This window comes from Haliotis cracherodii, unplaced genomic scaffold (genome assembly GCF_022045235.1).
Source record: "Haliotis cracherodii isolate W230 unplaced genomic scaffold, xgHalCrac1.p SCAF_1, whole genome shotgun sequence".
NCBI lineage: Eukaryota > Metazoa > Mollusca > Gastropoda > Lepetellida > Haliotidae > Haliotis > Haliotis cracherodii.
Genome location: NW_027266264.1, coordinates 18,127,291 through 18,146,360, shown reverse-complemented (window position 1 = coordinate 18,146,360; position 19,070 = coordinate 18,127,291). Strand labels below are relative to the sequence as shown.

Sequence of the window (19,070 nt, the reverse complement as noted above, 5' to 3'; positions counted from 1 at the left end):
AGTGTTCTCTGAATGTCTCCCACATCAATCTCCTGGCATCAAACCTTAGTCAATCTCCACTAACAGCTCAGCAAAGAAAGGTGTCGAGTTGCAGTGGGGGTCATGTGGGCTGACGTAGAGGAAATCTTGACATCTCCCCATGAACTCGTTGTTGGAAGTGGAACAGCTGACTAGTGTATGAATGTTGCACGAAGTGTAGGAAACAGCACTGGCTGCAGCTGTGGTAGTGAACATGTGAACAGAGCTGGTCGGCTGTGGTAGTGAACATGTGAACAGAGCTGGTCGGGGACCTAGTACAGGATTTACTTACTGCACAACCCACACGGTAAGTCAACATCAACACCGTTGCCATGACAAACTTGGTTACACTCATTTACTTTGTGTTTTCAATGATTTATGACAATTTGAATATTTTAATGCATATGCAGCATGATTCTAATACAAGTATTTAAGAAAATGGATAAATAATGATTTTAGTTTTAGTTGTAAGAACAAGATATGAGTATCATAATAGGGCCCTTCTATCTTATAAAAATCCTTTATTTGAAAATCTGCCAAATTATTTAATCGTGATGATAAGCATGTGAAAACCTTTTGGCTTTCATCCCACCTAATCCAAGCATTATAGAGTGCTTTCATCCACAACAACCTCCCAAGGGATTAATCAGGTCATGGGGTGTATTATTTGAAATGTCAATGTGTACGGTATTGATGAGAGGGTGTGTAATGCTAGAAGATATCTACAGAAAGGTGAGTTACTGTGCCTAGCTAAAGTACAACAGCAACAACACCTCTTTGTTTATCACCTATTGTTTAGGCGGCTTACATAATGTCAGGTCACGTTAGTAATCACTGGCTGGTCACAAAGTGCTTCCGACAACTCAATAACACATTTTATCTTTGGAACTGAATCATAAGAGCTGTAATGTCGGAGTTGAATCATTAGAACTGCGCTGTCATATATATACTGGAATTGAATCATTAGAAGTATGCTGTAATTAATGAATCAGAATTGAATAATAAAAACTGTCCTGTAATTCATATATTGGAATTGAATCATAAAAACTGTGATGTAATTCATATATCAGAACTGAACCATAAAAACTGTGCTGTAATTCATATATCGGAATTGAATCATAAAAACTGTGCTGTAATTCATATATTGGAATTGAATCATAAAAACTGTGCAGTGATTCATATATCGGAATTGAATCATAAAAGCTGTGCTGTAATTCATATATCAGAATTGAATCATACAAATGCGCAGTGATCCATATATCGGAATTAAATCATAAAAACTGTTCTGTAATTCATATATCGGAATTGAATCCTAAAAACTGTGCTGTAATTCATACATTGGAATTGAATCATAAAAACTGTGCCGTAATTCATATATCGGAATTGAATCATAAAAACTGTGCTGTAATTAATATCAGAACTGAACCATAAAAACTGTGCTGTAATTCATATATCAGAATTGAATCATAAAAACTGTGCTGTAATTCATATATTGGAATTGAATCATAAAAACTGTGCCGTAATTCATATACTGGAATTGAATCATAAAAACTGTGCTGTAATTCATATATTGGAATTAATTATAAAAACTGTGCCGTAATTCATATATTGGAATTGAATCATAAAAACTGTGCTGTAATTCATATATCGAAATTGAATAATAAAAACTGTCCTGTAATTCATATATCGGAATTGAATCATAAAAACTGTTCTGTAATTCATATATTGGAACTGAATCATTAAAACTGTGCTGTAAGTTATGTATCGGAATTGAATCATACAAACTGCGCAGGGATTCATATATGTAAACAAAAGCATGAGGCAGTAAAACAGTGTAACGTAATATTGAAAATAAAAGTTCATTAATTTACTGTCAAGACTATCAAATATATTAATAATTTTGACTTGTATATATTTCAAAAGGAAATATCTTAATGTTTAAAACCTGTAACATAAGTTGTTTTAAAAGCAATACTGCTTCAACATTGTAAATCAATATTCCTTACAACATAGCTGAATAGCAAATAGCAAATGTTTGAATATCATATTGCACAAACCATAGCCAGGCATTGAATATACAACCTGAAGTAGCATCAGCACTGTACACTACTGCTCATAACACAGCCTAGTCAGGGGGTAAGCTGATGGTCAAAGCATTTGCTTATAACCCATAATCTCGGAGTTAAATCCCAATTTGGGCTTCACAAATAGGATAAAGCTTAAATTCATATTGAAAAATATGGTGTAAAACGATATTCAATTACAAAAAATAATTAAAGGTAGAAAATCAAATTTGCTTGTTTTATGTCTGGATTATTTTGTTATCGTATTATATTTACTATGTAATATTTAATTTGACATCTGTTCCCATTCATTCCTCTACTTCAGCAATGGTGACTGTACATTTTATTTTGACCTCAAGCTCTACAAACAATATTTTGTACATTACATAGAGGATATTATATTCGTGTTCATGTCATACCATCTTTAAGACACGAGTGTCTAAATTATAGAATTTAGGCATGAGTGTTGTAAACATAGTATGACATGAAAACGAATATAATATTCCATTTATTACCGAAGAAGATGTCTTCACACAGAGACGAATTTTAGTGTTTTATAAGGACAGCAAGTCATAACAGCAGCGGAACCACAATTTGTCGAATGACGTCAACGATCTTCAGCTAAGACGTCGTTTCTTGTGTGACGTCATTCCGACTTCACGTCACTGTAATATTTGATTGACGTTAACAAGGGGCTCAGATGACAGAAACAATACACTGTTGTCTCGTGACGTGATACGACCCCAGGGCACATATTATTTTTATGAACCTCGATATGTTTGCCCCGGTATGTAATAACAATGGTTCCGTCGACCAATTCCTGTTAGTATACAACTTGTATTACCCGTTATGATTAGTATTGTTAAAAAATCTTTTTAGGATCTTTTCTGATAAATCTATTAGGCAAATGCTATGTTTGCATTTTACTTACACAGTCAGGTAATGATTCTTTTACTTTCAATATCAAATAGAACTCAATAAAATGTATGTCACAAAATGGATATGTGACCTTTGAGCTGTCTCAACATTTAGGTATAAATATATTTGTCCCGATCTGTGTCAGCTGATTACAAATATTGTTTGTGTTGGTGGTTAACTTCTATAGGATTTGTTTACATCCAAATCAGTCCAGGATAACGCTGCTGAGAGTGATTGGCTGTGAGGCCTTAGCTAATCACTTGCACATGTGTGTGTGGCTTTCAGAGACTGTCACAGACTGTTCCAGTTTCTCCACAGGGCTCAGTAATTACACACTACAGTGGGTCTCACTTACATCTTATACACTGTATTATATAAACCATCACTATTCACTTTAGATTGTACACTGTATTACATCAACCGTCACTATTCACTTTAGATTGTACACTGTATTATATAAACCGTCACTATTCACTTTAGATTGTACACTGTATTATATAAACCATCACTATTCACTTTAGATTGTACACTGTATTATATAAACCATCACTATTCACTTTAGATTGTACACTGTATTATATAAACCATCGCTATTCACTTTAGATTGTACACTGTATTATATAAACCATCACTATTCACTTTAGATTGTACACTGTATTATATAAACCATCACTATTCACTTTAGATTGTACACTGTATTATATAAACCATCACTATTCACTTTAGATTGTACACTGTATTATATAAACCGTCACTATTCACTTTAGATTGTACACTGTATTATATAAACCATCACTATTCACTTTAGATTGTACACTGTATTATATAAACCATCACTATTCACTTTAGATTGTACACTGTATTATATAAACCGTCACTATATACTTTAGATTGTACACTGTCTTATATAACAGGTCACTATTTGGGTAGCCTAGTGGTAAAGCAGTGCCGGATCTTCACAGGTGTACGTTTATACATCCATAATGCAAAATAATAATGAAGTCAAATCTTATAAATAAATTTCTCAACTATAATAACTTCACTGGGGGCTTATTTAATCATGAGTATAAAATACAGAAGACAACAATACAAAATCTGTAACATCCTTCAGCATAATAATGCAACACAAACCCCGCCCACTGACTCTAATAGCAGCCAATCAGGAAACAGTTACTTTGCTAGGAGGCATGGCCTAATTTACTTTAGGATCATGGAATGTAAACACCAAAACAAATTGATCAGTCAGCCAATCAAATGTCACTAAATCACTACATATATTGTTTAGATTGTACATAATAAAAAATAACTGGTCATTATATACTTCATAATGCACACCATATACCATGACAGGTCATGAAATAAACTCAAAAAGTTTACAATATCACACATTCATATTTGATGACTGACTGAGTATAGTTTTATGCCGCTTTTAGCAATATTCCAGCAATATCACGGCAGGGGACACCAGAAATGGGCTTCACACATTGTACCCATGTCGGGAATCTGACCCGGGTCTTCGGCGTGACGAGCGAACGCTTTAACCACTAGGCTACCCAACCGCCCCTTATATTTGATGAGAAAACATTGTAGCTATTATTGCATGTGCTACTCTGTGGGTGCTCTATGCCAGATACCAGGTTACTGTAGGAGATAGGCTGGGGAAGCTTTGTAGTCCTTCAGCCGTGACTAAAGCATCAGTCTCCATGCTGTACACGAGCGAATGGACAGGCTAAACCACAGGTTACTAACCTCCTTCAGCGCCACCGCTTTTTGGTGGTGTGGTTCCTGATACTCGCATAATGATCGCTAATGATGCTTATTGCATGGTTTAGCTATGCTCGTTGACTCAAGATGAATTTATTCTAAACTTCATAAATACCTGTATCTCCAGTGAAATGCATTCCTTCTCTGGCAGGTCTTTACAACCATTATAATGACCTGTTCCTTCTCCTCTCTGGCAGGTCTTTACAACCATTATAATGACCTGTTCCTTCTCTGGCAGGTCTTTACAACCATTATAATGACCTGTTCCTTCTCTGGCAGGTCTTTACAACCATTATAATGACCTGTTCCTTCTCCTCTCTGGCAGGTCTTTACAACCATTATAATGACCTGTTCCTTCTCTGGCAGGTCTTTACAACCATTATAATGACCTGTTCCTTCTCTGGCAGGTCTTTACAACCATTATAATGACCTGTTCCTTCTCTGGCAGGTCTTTACAACCATTATAATGACCTGTTCCCTCTCTTCTCTGGCAGGTCTTTACAACCATTATAATGACCTGTTCCTTCTCCTCTCTGGCAGGTCTTTACAACCATTATAATGACCTGTTCCTTCTCTGGTAGGTCTTTACAATCATTATAATGACCTGTTCCCTCGCCTCTCTGGCAGGTCTTTACAACCATTATAATGACCTGTTCCTTCTCCTCTCTGGCAGGTCTTTACAACTATTATAATGACCTGTTCCTTCTCTGGTAGGTCTTTACAATCATTATAATGACCTGTTCCTCTCCTCTCTGGCAGGTCTTTACAACCATTATAATGACCTGTTCCTTCTCTGGCAGGTCTTTACAACCATTATAATGACCTGTTCCTTCTCTGGCAGGTCTTTACAACCATTATAATGACCTGTTCCTTCTCTGGCAGGTCTTTACAACCATTATAATGACCTGTTCCCTCTCTTCTCTGGCAGGTCTTTACAACCATTATAATGACCTGTTCCTTCTCCTCTCTGGAAGGTCTTTACAACCATTATAATGACCTGTTCCTTCTCTGGTAGGTCTTTACAATCATTATAATGACCTGTTCCCTCGCCTCTCTGGCAGGTCTTTACAACCATTATAATGACCTGTTCCTTCTCCTCTCTGGCAGGTCTTTACAACTATTATAATGACCTGTTCCTTCTCTGGTAGGTCTTTACAACCATTATAATGACCTGTTCCTCTCCTCTCTGGCAGGTCTTTACAACCATTATAATGACCTGTTCCTTCTCTGGTAGGTCTTTACAACCATTATAATGACCTGTTCCTTCTCTGGTAGGTCTTTACAATCATTATAATGACCTGTTCCTTCTCCTCTCTGGCAGGTCTTTACAACTATTATAATGACCTGTTCCCTCTCCTCTCTGGCAGGTCTTTACAACCATTATAATGACCTGTTCCCTCTCCTCTCTGTCAGGTCTTTACAACCATTATAATGACCTGTTTCCTCTCCTCTCTGGCAGGTCTTTACAATCATTATAATGACCTGTTCCCTCTCCTCTCTGGCAGGTCTTTACAACCATTATAATGACCTGTTCCTTCTCCTCTCTGGCAGGTCTTTACAACCATTATAATGACCTGTTCCTTCTCTGGTAGGTCTTTACAATCATTATAATGACCTGTTCCTCTCCTCTCTGGCAGGTCTTTACAACCATTATAATGACCTGTTCCTTCTCCTCTCTGGCAGGTCTTTACAATCATTATAATGACCTGTTCCTTCTCTGGTAGGTCTTTACAATCATTATAATGACCTGTTCCCTCTCCTCTCTGGTAGGTCTTTACAATCATTATAATGACCTGTTCCTTCTCCTCTCTGGCAGGTCTTTACAATCATTTTAATGACCTGTTCCTTCTCTGGTAGGTCTTTACAATCATTATAATGACCTGTTCCTTCTCTGGTAGGTCTTTACAATCATTATAATGACCTGTACCCTCTCCTCTCTGGCAGGTCTTTACAACCATAATAATGACCTGTTCCTTCTCTGGTAGGTCTTTACAATCATTATAATGACCTGTTCCCTCTCCTCTCTGGCAGGTCTTTACAATCATTATAATGACCTGTTCCCTCTCCTCTCTGGTAGGTCTTTACAATCATTATAATGACCTGTTCCCTCTCCTCTCTGGCAGGTCTTTACAACCATTATAATGACCTGTTCCTTCTCTGGTAGCTCCTTGCAAACATTGTAACCTCAGGGTTTCCCATCCCCAGGTCATACACAGGCATAACCTTGGAATCAGGTGTATCTCTAGGTCAGGTCTGGAACAAACATGCTAAGCAGATACAATCACCAGGTCAGGCCTGGTACAGCTAGGTAAACCATGGTAACTAGATATGATATCTAGGTTAGGCCTGGTACAGACAAACCATGGTAACTAGATATGATAACCAAGATCAGGCCTAAACAAACCATGGTAACTAGATATGATCTCTAGGTCAGGCCTGGTACAGACAAACCATGGTAACTAGATATGATCTCTAGGTCAGGCCTGGTACAGACAAACCATGGTAACTAGATATGATAACCAAGATCAGGCCTAAACAAACCATGGTAACTAGATATGATCTTTAGGTCAGGCCTGGTACAGACAAACCATGGTAACTAGATATGATCTCTAGGTCAGGTCTGGTACAGACAAACCATGGTAACTAGATATGATATCTAGGTCAGGCCTGGTTCAGACAAACCATGGTAACTAGATATGATCTCTAGGTCAGGCCTGGTACAGACACACAATGGTAACTAGATATGATCTCTAGGTCAGGCCTCGTACAGACACACCATGTTAACTAGATATGATCTCTAGGTCAGGCCTGGTACAGACACACCATGTTAACTAGATATGATCTCTTGGTCAGGCCTGGTACAAATACACCATGGTAACTAGATATGATATATAGATCAGGCCTTGTACAGATAAACCATGGTAACTAGATATGATATCTAGGTAAGGCCTGGTACAAATACACCATGGTAACTAGATATGATATATAGATCAGGCCTGGTACAGATAAACCATGGTAACTAGATATGATATCTAGGTAAGGCCTGGTACAAATACACCTTGGTAACTTGATATGATCTCTAGGTTAGGCCTGGTACAGATAAACCATGGTAACTAGATATGATATATAGGTTAGGCCTGGTACAGGTAAACCATGGTAACTAGATATGATATCTAGGTTAGGCCTGGTACAAATACACCATGGTAACTAGATATGATATATAGATCAGGCCTTGTACAGGTAAACCATGGTAACTAGATATGATATATAGGTTAGGCCTGGTACAGGTAAACCATCGTAACTAGATATGATATCTTGGTTAGGCCTGGTACAGACAAACCATGGTAACTAGATATGATCTCTAGGTCAGGCCTGGTACAGACAAACCATGGTAACTAGATATGATCACCAAGGTCAGGCCTAGACAAATCTTGGCAACTAGATATATCTAGGTCACACATTTACAGGTAATTAAACACCTCAATGCCATGGGGATAATTAAATCTACCCTCTGCCATTAGAGAATGAAGAAATTCAAACATTTTGAAAAGCTACATTCACTTATCATTTTACAGAAACAGTGACAACACCCAGAGTTAGTGATACGGGGAAGCATGTTCTGTTCAACTGGTAACACTTTTTGAAAATAGCCTAGACATGCATCTCAAGTTTTTCTTCACAACTTGAAAGTACTGGAAAATGTGACTGAAGATCACAGTCTTCATAACTATTTTTGAGATATTAGTAATATACGACAAAAGAATATGTAATTAAATGCAAGTGCCCCATACCTTATTTATAAGGACAAAAGGTTTTGTTGATATTTCAACAATAAACTCTAAAACATCATTTGTTGTAGCAGGTGCTTAGATAGATTAACCTCTCATATCATTTCTAACTGAAATAACTATTTTCTTATTTGAAGTGGTCATTTCATAAAGCAACACCCCTGAAAATATCAAATGGTATGCGCATTTATTATAATAAAATCATTTTTATGCATCTTTTGGTGAAAGAATTTAAAGAAAGTTATTTATACAACAAATGTTATATTTGGTATAACACTTGCTTAGTATAGTACAGATTCTCCTACTTTTGGGGTCGAGTCTTGTCCGGGATTCAAACCCACACTGCCAGAGTGAGGCACCTCATCGCCAGCACACAAAGTCAGCAATCTAACCCAGCAACCAAGCCTTCCACAAAAATGAAAGTCTGACAACTTGTAGTCTACAGTCCCATTAAAATCAGATCTTAGTTCTCGCTACCGCTAAACCAAGATCTGAGTCAAAGTGACCTTGCGCGAACTTTGACCAACCAATAGAAGGACTGACAAGAAGTTGACATTAGCCAATCAGAAGGCAGTTTTCTTGTGCTTTACGGCACTAATTTCAAATTGGCCACTATGCTTCGAAACATATTTTGACAAATTCTCAATTACAAATTTGAAACATGAACAAAAGAACATTCTGGAATGGCTAATAGATGGTCTACATTGTATGGATTCAGTCGTTAAACCCGTAAAAAGTACAAGAATCTGCATTTTATAAGAAAGTGTTATCCCAAATATAACATTTGTTACATTTGACCACTTTCTAAATGACATTGTGTGTTCATACCCACACAACAATCATTATATCTTTTCCAATGACAACATCATCACATATTTTAGTGGAATAACCTGTGATGACGGACAGTGGGCTTCAATACTGGAGCCACCTACAGCTGTGTTCCTGTGTATGTCATCACTTCCTTCAGTTTGACGAAGTGCTTCATCAATTCCTGGAAATCTATCAGTGTACCGACAGTCCAGGGCGCTCTGCTCTCATCACCCGGCAGCCAGCTAGCCTCTGATGCTGTAACCGAGTCCTCGCTGAAGGCAGGTAAAGACACCACTGCAGACTTCAGCAGATGGGCTTTGTTGTCTCAGCATCAGGTTTCCTGACTGACTGACTGAAGATGATCTGGTTATGAAACACATTAGCATGGATCACGCACCAGAAATGGCTTCTGAAATTGCAATTACTAGGTAGTGATGATGTGTTTGATACTCCTCTGGTGGCGTCTGCTCAGCTTGGTGATGGCAAACACAGTGGCAACCATATATAACAAAAGTGATTGGTTGTATGTTGAGATGCACGGGAAGGGATAATTACATGGGCGTCCGAATTTCAAGAATGAGAACTGTTTTGTTTGTGTGTTTGTTAGTTGTTAATGCCACACTCAGCATTATTCCAGCTGTATGATGGTGGAAGAGACCATATAATAGATTATATGGGTGGGTGGGTGGGTGGTGGTGTCATCATGATATCACCAATCATGTGCTGGGGTCCTCATGACATCACCAATCATGTGCTGGGGTGGTCCTCGTGACATCACCAACCATGCTGGGGTCCTCATGACATCACCAATCATGTGCTGGGGTGGTCCTCGTGACATCACCAACCATGCTGGGGGGTCCTCATGACATCACCAATCATGTGCTGGGGTGGTCCTCGTGACATCACCAACCATGCTGGGGGGTCCTCATGACATCACCAATCATGTGCTGGGGGTCCTCATGACATCACCAATCATGTGCTGGGGTCCTCATGACATCACCAATCATGTGCTGGGGTCCTCATGACATCACCAATCATGTGCTGGGGTCCTCATGACATCACCAATCATGTGCTTGGGGTCATTACATCACCAATCATGCTGGGGTGTCCTCATGACATCACTGATCATGCGGGGGGGGGGGGGGGGGGTCCTCATTACATCACACAACTGGTAGGCACTTGAAGTCTTCGACTCATGACTTTGATTCATGCTTTGTCTTGCAGGATCCATGGCTCTATGAAGGAGTCCCTACATCCAATGAAAGAGGACACAATGGACAAACTATTCTTATCCTCAAGCGTGGAGAACACTGACAACGTCTTCCTCTGACCTGCTACAAGTCTTAATGGGTTTCAGAGGCTCTACAATTCTGTGGATGTATGCAGGTACACATGATGTTCTAAACCTCACATAGTGGATCTTAAAAGAGTTTTCCAGTTCTTTCAGTACCACCATATCCTGTTTAAGATTTTGTCATTGAGGAAATTTGCTTAATGTCAAGCAACCATATCCAAACTCCAGAAAGCAATATATAGAGAATCTCATCCGAGTGTCTTTTGATATCAAATATATCAACACGAGTTGGTAAAAGTGAAAAAACTCCAAGGCTTACTGAGGAGATTTTTTCACTTTTATCAACGGGTGTTGATATATTTGATATCAAAAGACACGAGGGTGAGATTTTATTTATCATCCAAAATCATTCTTCCAATTTTTTCAGTTTGTAGACAGTAACAAGCAGTGTTTTAAGTGTAAAAAGTCATTTGATTGTGATGTCATGGTAACCAATGACGTCTGCAAAGCATTGTGATGCAATTTCATTACAATGATTTCTACAGTGTAGATATTGCTTGATCATAGTATGGCACAGGAGTGACTGGGTAAAGTGATCACTGGTTCAAATTTCAGAACTGCACTGATTATGATTCTAGGCTTGTACATGCATGAGGGTTTTAACAAAGATGTAAAGATCTAAGACCTGCATTACTTCAGGTTTTTCTCCTACATTAGCAGTGAAATCCCTTTTGTTTCAGCACTGGTGGCACTGACGACCTTCCCTGCCAGCCATGCCACTCTACAGATGCCCCTGGGACTGGTGGAAACTCCCCTTGGAACAGAGACAGGAGGGGAGGTGATGCCAGAGTCACTGTCGGAGGAGAACCACCCCAATCCCCAATCAGCAGGGGGCCATGAATCGGAGGAGCACATCCTCAACAACCCCAACCCTCAGGTGGGCGGGGACCAGGAACACAACGAGCACATCCTTAACAACCCCAACCCTCAGGTGGGCGGGGACCAGGAACACAACGAGCACATCCTTAATAACCCCAACCCTCAGGTGGGCGGGGACCAGGAACACAACGAGCACATCCTTGACCAGCCTGTCGCTGGCATCAGCAATGTGGAGGAGACAGACACTGGCATCCATGGGGCTCCTCAGTTTGTGCATGTGACCGACATGCCACAGATCGACCATCAGACTCTCAGTATCCGACCACTTAAACCTACCACTCCGACAAGCCTCCTGGCACCCACCCCAACCAGGAACATGTCAGAGGTGGGGAACAATACTGACGGGACATCTGCAGATGTGAACAACACAACAATGGGGAGATCTAACAACAGTGAGGAAGTCTCACCCAGACCAACATTCCCTGAAACAACAAACAATATTCTGCATTCCTCGCAGTCAGACTATGTGTCCTCTGCTTATTTATCTTCACATCTTGTGCCTACAAGAGTGACAGTTGATCAAAGTTCCACTATAGGGGCCAATCTGCCTGACATTCTCATTCCTCAACCAGATTCCAATCTTAAGCTGACCTCAAGGCCCATAATTGATGAAACAGAAACCGTCAGTCCAGCACCTTCACATGGACCAACTCTGCCCTCAAGTGAGCATGTTATAGTTGGTTCCAGAGTCATACCAGATATCACCGTACTAGAAACCATGTCTTCAAACATTACTCTAACTCCTGTCACTGTAGGTGTGCATCCATCCCACGATGTTTCTCTGATATCCTCAACATCAGTCTCAGACGAAACAGGCACAAAAGACATCAAACAAAATAAACCACCAGACACAGCCACATATCTATACACAGATGGAGTCAGATCAGTTATTGATGAACAGACGTTATCCATACAGGACATATCCCCATCATCTAGCATCAGTAGCGGAGAGTCTAGTTCCGGTTCTCTGACCACTTCCTCCATGTTGACCAACTCAACAGAGGAAACAACCACATCTACTTCTACATCATCTACTCCTGGGACACCTGCTGAGCCTGTTGTGATCACCCTACCTTCTGTATCTCATGAGATTGTGATACAGAAGAACTCAACCTTATCTGTTGTTACGACCACCGCTGCCACCCAAGCTGCAACCACAGCAACAAACATACACAACTTAGAGACACAATCGACAACAACTGTGGTCAGAGTTTCCCAGAGCACATCTTCCAAGAGGCCTACAACAAAGCTGAGCACGTCTTCCCCTCCTACAACACTGCTAGTCAGTTTGTTGAGGAGCGGGTCAACATCCAGAGGAACCACGTCTTGGTCATCTTCGGCAGTTCCCCACACCACCAGTTCCACAACTGTACCAGCTACTACCATCCGAATATCCTCCACGACCAAGCACAAAGACAAGCCCCACCGTGGCGACTCTGACACCAACACAACAACCAGCAACAACAGCACGGAGATGCTAGAGACTACCACTGCTGATGGGTCAAGTAGATTCAGTAGGAAGAAGACGCAGGGACCCCATGCAAGTAGGACCACACTGCCCAGTCCAACATCAACTGTCAACAGTACATCAGCGTCTTTGTCCTCCTCTTCAAGGCTTCCAACGACTGTAAACATCAATTCCACCTCTTACCACAGTGTTTCTCCATCTACCCAACCCCCAGTGTTTGCTCTGGTGACGCTGAAGATGTCTTGGCAGGACTTCTGCCCCAAGGAGAGGGTCTTCCGAGCAGATCTGAAGGATATCTTCCTTGAGAAGGCTGATCAGGATGTGACACCTGAACAAATAACGTTAATGAATATTGAACATTATGAATGTTTGGACCTAATGGCAGCCGAGATGCCTGATGACATCATCATCAGTTTCTACCTGGTGGACATAACTGGAAACTATGACCGACGCCTCACCATAGCCTGTGCCAGAGTTGTCATCCAAGGCTTCAGCTCCAAGGTGGAGTCATTCTTCAAGGACAAGGTCAGTCTTCATTCATATCTCAGCACTCCCAGTATTCACAAAATATTCATCATAGCCTGTCATATCCGGATGTAGGTGTTTCATAGTTAAAATCATCATTACGAGAGGGGTAGATAGGCAGAAGAGTTCATTCATCAAGTAAAACAGACAGATTGGATTCTGCACATACATGTTGGTGCCATCTGTTCTTGGTGCATCTGACTCGTTAAGATCCAGGGTAGAATGGGTCTTCTGTGCAACCCATGCTTGCCGTAAAAGACGACTATGCTTGTCGTAAGAGGCGACTAATGGGATCGGGTGGTCAGGCTTGCTGATGCATATCATCATATCCCAACTGCGTGGATCGATGCTCATGATGTCAATCACTGGATTGTCTGGTCCAGACTCCAATAATTTACAGACTGACGTCATATAGCTGGAATATTGCTGAGTGCGGCGTTAAAGTAGCAGAGTCAGGCATTTCAAAAGTCTCTCTGCGACTTGCTTCTCTACCAGAATATATCAACAACAAAATAGCTCATGGAATCAATCAGTTACCATGCATTATTTTCAGGAATTCAGAGCAGTAGCAATATGTAGGTTGCATATGTCCTATTGGAAGAAACAACAATTAGACAGTAGGGTACCAAATTTAATCTGTGGTTGGTGATCCCCCTGATTCCCCTAACTTCAGTGGTGTTTGTCTGCAGCTGGTGGAGGTGAAGCTGAATACTGACCAACCCAGTGAAGGAGGCCATGTCACCCACATGCCAGAAGAGAAGGGGAGAGAGAGTCTGTTTGTCATGGAGCCTGGGATTACTATTGCCATAGTTATTGCCTCTGTGGGAGGAGCTTGCTGTGTGGCACTCATCATACTTCAGGTAGGCAGCAAGGAGAGTCCACCTTAGGTTCACTGATGTACTACAGGTAGGCAGCAAGGTGAGTCCACCTTAGGTTCACTGATGTACTACAGGTAGGCAGCAAGGAGAGTCCACCTTAGGTTCACTGATGTACTACAGGTAGGCAGCAAGGAGAGTCCACCTTAGGTTCACTGATGTACTACAGGTAGGCAGCAAGGAGAGTCCACCTTAGGTTCACTGATGTACTACAGGTAGGCAGCAAGGTGAGTCCACCTTAGGTTCACTGATGTACTACAGGTAGGCAGCAAGGAGAGTCCACCTTAGGTTCACTGATGTACTACAGGTAGGCAGCAAGGAGAGTCCACCTTAGGTTCACTGATGTACTACAGGTAGGCAGCAAGGAGAGTCCACCTTAGGTTCACTGATGTACTACAGGTAGGCAGCAAGGAGAGTCCACCTTAGGTTCACTGATGTACTACAGGTAGGCAGTTAGGAGAGTCCACCTTAGGTTCACTGATGTACTACAGGTAGGCAACTAGGAGAGGCCACCTTAGGTTCAAGATGTACTACAGGAAGGCAACTAGGAGGCCACCTGAGGTTCAGTAATACACTACAGGGGGGGTCACTGCTGATGGGTTATGCCATGTCTATTCAGACAGCAGTGTTTACTATGGAGCCGTCTAAGGTCCTATATAACGCTTTTTGTGAAGAAGGTTCTAAAATCATTTTCAAATAAATGTTTTCTTGTTTCTCTGATTGAGATGTTTCTTATATAGTCCTCTACAGCCTCACATCCCTTTCCCAGATTGTGGTGCGTAATCGCAACAAGCGGGTGTACCAGCCGGACTCCCGCCATCCCTCCTTCACCAGCATGGACTCCATAGCACTGGCCTCTGTCACCAAGTCTCGACCCAACAGTGGCCTGTTCAACCCCGGCTTGGACCCTTCAGAGATGGTAAAGCCACCCTTATGGTTTAGTGGATAGAGCGAAAGGTCGGAGGTTCGATCCCAAACCCAACATACCAAAAGATGTTAAAAGAGGGAACTTATTGTTACCCTGCCTGGTGCTTGGCATCAAGGACTGGTCAGCTGCGCGTCATGAGTACATGAGTACACTGTGTGAAGGCCTTTTCTGGTGTCCTCTGCAGTGATATTGCTAAAAACCTTCTTATTATGCCTCAAAGTGAGATTGCCCAATCAGAGAGCAGAATTACTAACCCTATATGAGCCTGTATACCATCAGTAAAAGTCCAAGATGGTTGTAATGACCTAATATGAGACCGTATACCATCAGTAATAGCCATTTTGGATTTTCCAATACCCACCTCACATATTTCACATATAAATAATGGTAAAGAAATTCGTTATTCGACAATGTTTAGTGTTTTAATATCATTAATTTTGATGTGCAAGAACATTAATGGGTTTTTTAAGATTAAATTCATGACTTTATAAGAGTATATATATACCGTATTCGACGTAATAAGCCCCCCGCTCTAAGAAGCGCCCACGGCGATATTTGCTAATATATGGCAAGTGAACAATCCCAATTGGCATCCCTTCCGATTGATCCATGTACATAAGACTTATTTATTCGTGTATAATACGCACTCGTGTGTTATATGCACCCTTACTTATGGGAAATTAAATTCTCGAAAAATATATCTGTCGTATATAAACAGTTCAGACTGTCAGCATAAACCACAAAATTTATCTTTTAACTCTGTTTTTCCACCAAATTAATATTCTAATAAGAGCCCTCTATTTCTAATTTTGAGAGCGCCCTGGGCACTTATTACGTTGAATACGATAGTTAAAATTATCAACACGGTTTGACCTCTAAGGTTTGAAGAGTAGTCTCCCTTTGACCCTTAAAGTCAACGGTTGTTAAGTGTCAAGTCTCATTTTGACATGACGTGTGTGATATGGATACCAGATAGTGTAAACTTTTCGGCATAATTAATTTGTTATGGTGTCCTCGCCCAAAATTTTACTGCGAACCTATTATGACACTATTACTAAAAATATCTCATCTTCTCAGAGATGGTAAGTGATAAAGGGTGCATATTTTGCCAGCACATAGGTAGATTTTGTCAGATAGGTACAAGTTATACATACAAAGCTTATTCTTTTCTTAACTGAATTTCTGTTTCAGTAGATGCATTGATATCAATATTTTCTGTTTCAGTAGACATATTGATATCAATATTTTCTGTTTCAGTAGATGTATTGATATCAATATCTTCTGTTTCAGTAGGTGTATTGATATCAATATTTTCTGTTTCAGTAGGTGTATTGATATCAATATTTTCTGTTGCAGTTGCTGTTTTGACGTCAATATCTTCTGTTTCAGTAGATGTATTGATATCAATATCTTCTGTTTCAGTAGATGCATTGATATCAATATTTTCTGTTTCAGTAGACATAATGATATCAATATTTTCTGTTTCAGTTGATGTATTGATGTCAATATTTTCCATGATTCAGTAGATGCATTGATATCAATATTTTCCATGTTTCAGGCAGAGCCTTCATTCCCAGTGAACTTTGCTGGCCTTGCAAATAGATGTCTGGAGCCTGAAGTGCTGAAAGAGGAATTCCAGGTACTTGAGATATTGAAGATTCACATATCTTATTAACTCCCAAGATAAAAAAAGGTGTCCTATTCTGAATGTGCCTGTGGTCTGTGATGGTCAGGTACCCTCATGCTGAACTACTGGTGGCCAAACTGATTGTTAACCCACAGTGAAAGATAGGAGGGTTCGTATCCCAAGCACCTCCTCGGTATCTAGACACAGGTAGACATGTCAGGTGACTGAAAGGAGGGTTTGTACCCCCAGCACCTCCTCGGTATCTAGACACAGGTAGACACATCAGGTAACTGAAAGGAGGGTTTGTACCCCCAGCACCTCCTCGGTTTCTAGACACAGGAAGACACATCAGGTGGCTGAAAGGAGGGTTTGTACCCCCAGCACCTCCTCGGTTTCTAGACACAGGAAGACACATCAGGTGGCTGAAAGGAGGGTTTGTACCCCCAGCACCTCCTCGGTATCTAGACACAGGTAGACACATCAGGTAACTGAAAGGAGGGTTTGTACCCCCAGCACCTCCTCGGTTTCTAGACACAGGAAGACACATCAGGTGGCTGAAAGGAGGGTTTGTACCCCCAGCACCTCCTCGGTTTCTAGACACAGGTAGACATGTCAGGTGACTGAAAGGAGGGTTCATACCCCCAGCACCTCCTCGGTATCTAGACACAGGTAGACATGTCAGGTGGCTGAAAGGAGGGTTTGTACCCCCAGCACCTCCTCGGTTTCTAGACACAGGTAGACACATCAGGTGGCTGAAAGGAGGGTTTGTACCCCCAGCACCTCCTCGGTATCTAGACACAGGTAGACATGTCAGGTGACTGAAAGGAGGGTTCATACCCCCAGCACCTCCTCGGTATCTAGACACAGGTAGACATGTCAGGTGACTGAAAGGAGGGTTTGTACCCCCAGCACTTCCTCGGTATCTAGACACAGGTAGACACATCAGGTGACTGAAAGGAGGGTTCGTACCCCCAGCACCTCCTCGGTATCTAGACACAGGTAGACACATCAGGTGACTGAAAGGAGGGTTTGTACCCCCAGCACCTCCTCGGTATCTAGACACAGGTAGACATGTCAGGTGACTGAAAGGAGGGTTCGTACCCCCAGCACCTCCTCGGTATCTAGACACAGGTAGACACATCAGGTGACTGAAAGGAGGGTTCGTACCCCCAGCACCTCTTTGATATCTAGACACAGGTAGACACATCAGGTGACTGAAAGGAGGGTTTGTACCCCCAGCACCTCCTCGGTATCTAGACACAGGTAGACATGTCAGGTGACTGAAAGGAGGGTTCGTACCCCCAGCACCTCCTCGGTATCTAGACACAGGTAGACACATCAGGTGACTGAAAGGAGGGTTTGTACCCCCAGCACCTCCTCGGTATCTAGACACAGGTAGACATGTCAGGTGACTGAAAGGAGGGTTCGTACCCCCAGCACCTCCTCGGTATCTAGACACAGGTAGACACATCAGGTGACTGAAAGGAGGGTTCGTACCCCCAGCACCTCTTTGATATCTAGACACAGGTAGACATGTCAGGTGACTGAAAGGAGGGTTCGTACCCCCAGCACCTCCTCGGGATCTAGACACAGGTAGACACATCAGGTGACTGAAAGGAGGGTTTGTACCCCCAGCACCTCCTCGGTATCTAGACACAGGTAGACATGTCAGGTGACTGAAAGGAGGGTTCGTACCCCCAGCACCTCCTCGGTATCTAGACACAGGTAGACACATCAGGTGACACAAAGGAGGGTTCGTACCCCTAGCACCTCCTCGGTATCTAGACACAGGTAGACATGTCAGGTGACTGAAAGGAGGGTTTGTACCCCCAGCACCTCCTCGGTATCTAGACACAGGTAGACACATCAGGTGACTGAAAGGAGGGTTCGTACCCCCAGCACCTCCTCGGTATCTAGACACAGGTAGACATGTCAGGTGACTGAAAGGAGGGTTTGTACCCCCAGCACCTCCTCGGTATCTAGACACAGGTAGACACATCAGGTGACACAAAGGAGGGTTCGTACCCCCAGCACCTCCTCGGTATCTAGACAC

General features: G+C 41.7%; 1 protein-coding gene across 1 annotated transcript in view; it reads left to right on the top strand.

The window, feature by feature from the left end:
* The first annotated feature begins 249 nt into the window (after positions 1–249).
* LOC139473874 (uncharacterized) overlaps positions 250–19,070 on the top strand; it is a 39,054-nt gene continuing 20,233 nt past the window's right edge. Inside the window, exons 1-6 of the mRNA XM_071256662.1 lie at positions 250–325; positions 10,586–10,747; positions 11,396–13,587; positions 14,277–14,447; positions 15,232–15,381; positions 16,949–17,029. Of these exons, the coding sequence (XP_071112763.1) occupies positions 10,708–10,747; positions 11,396–13,587; positions 14,277–14,447; positions 15,232–15,381; positions 16,949–17,029 (2,634 nt within the window). The 5' untranslated portion in view covers positions 250–325; positions 10,586–10,707. The remainder of the gene's footprint in view (positions 326–10,585; positions 10,748–11,395; positions 13,588–14,276; positions 14,448–15,231; positions 15,382–16,948; positions 17,030–19,070) is intronic.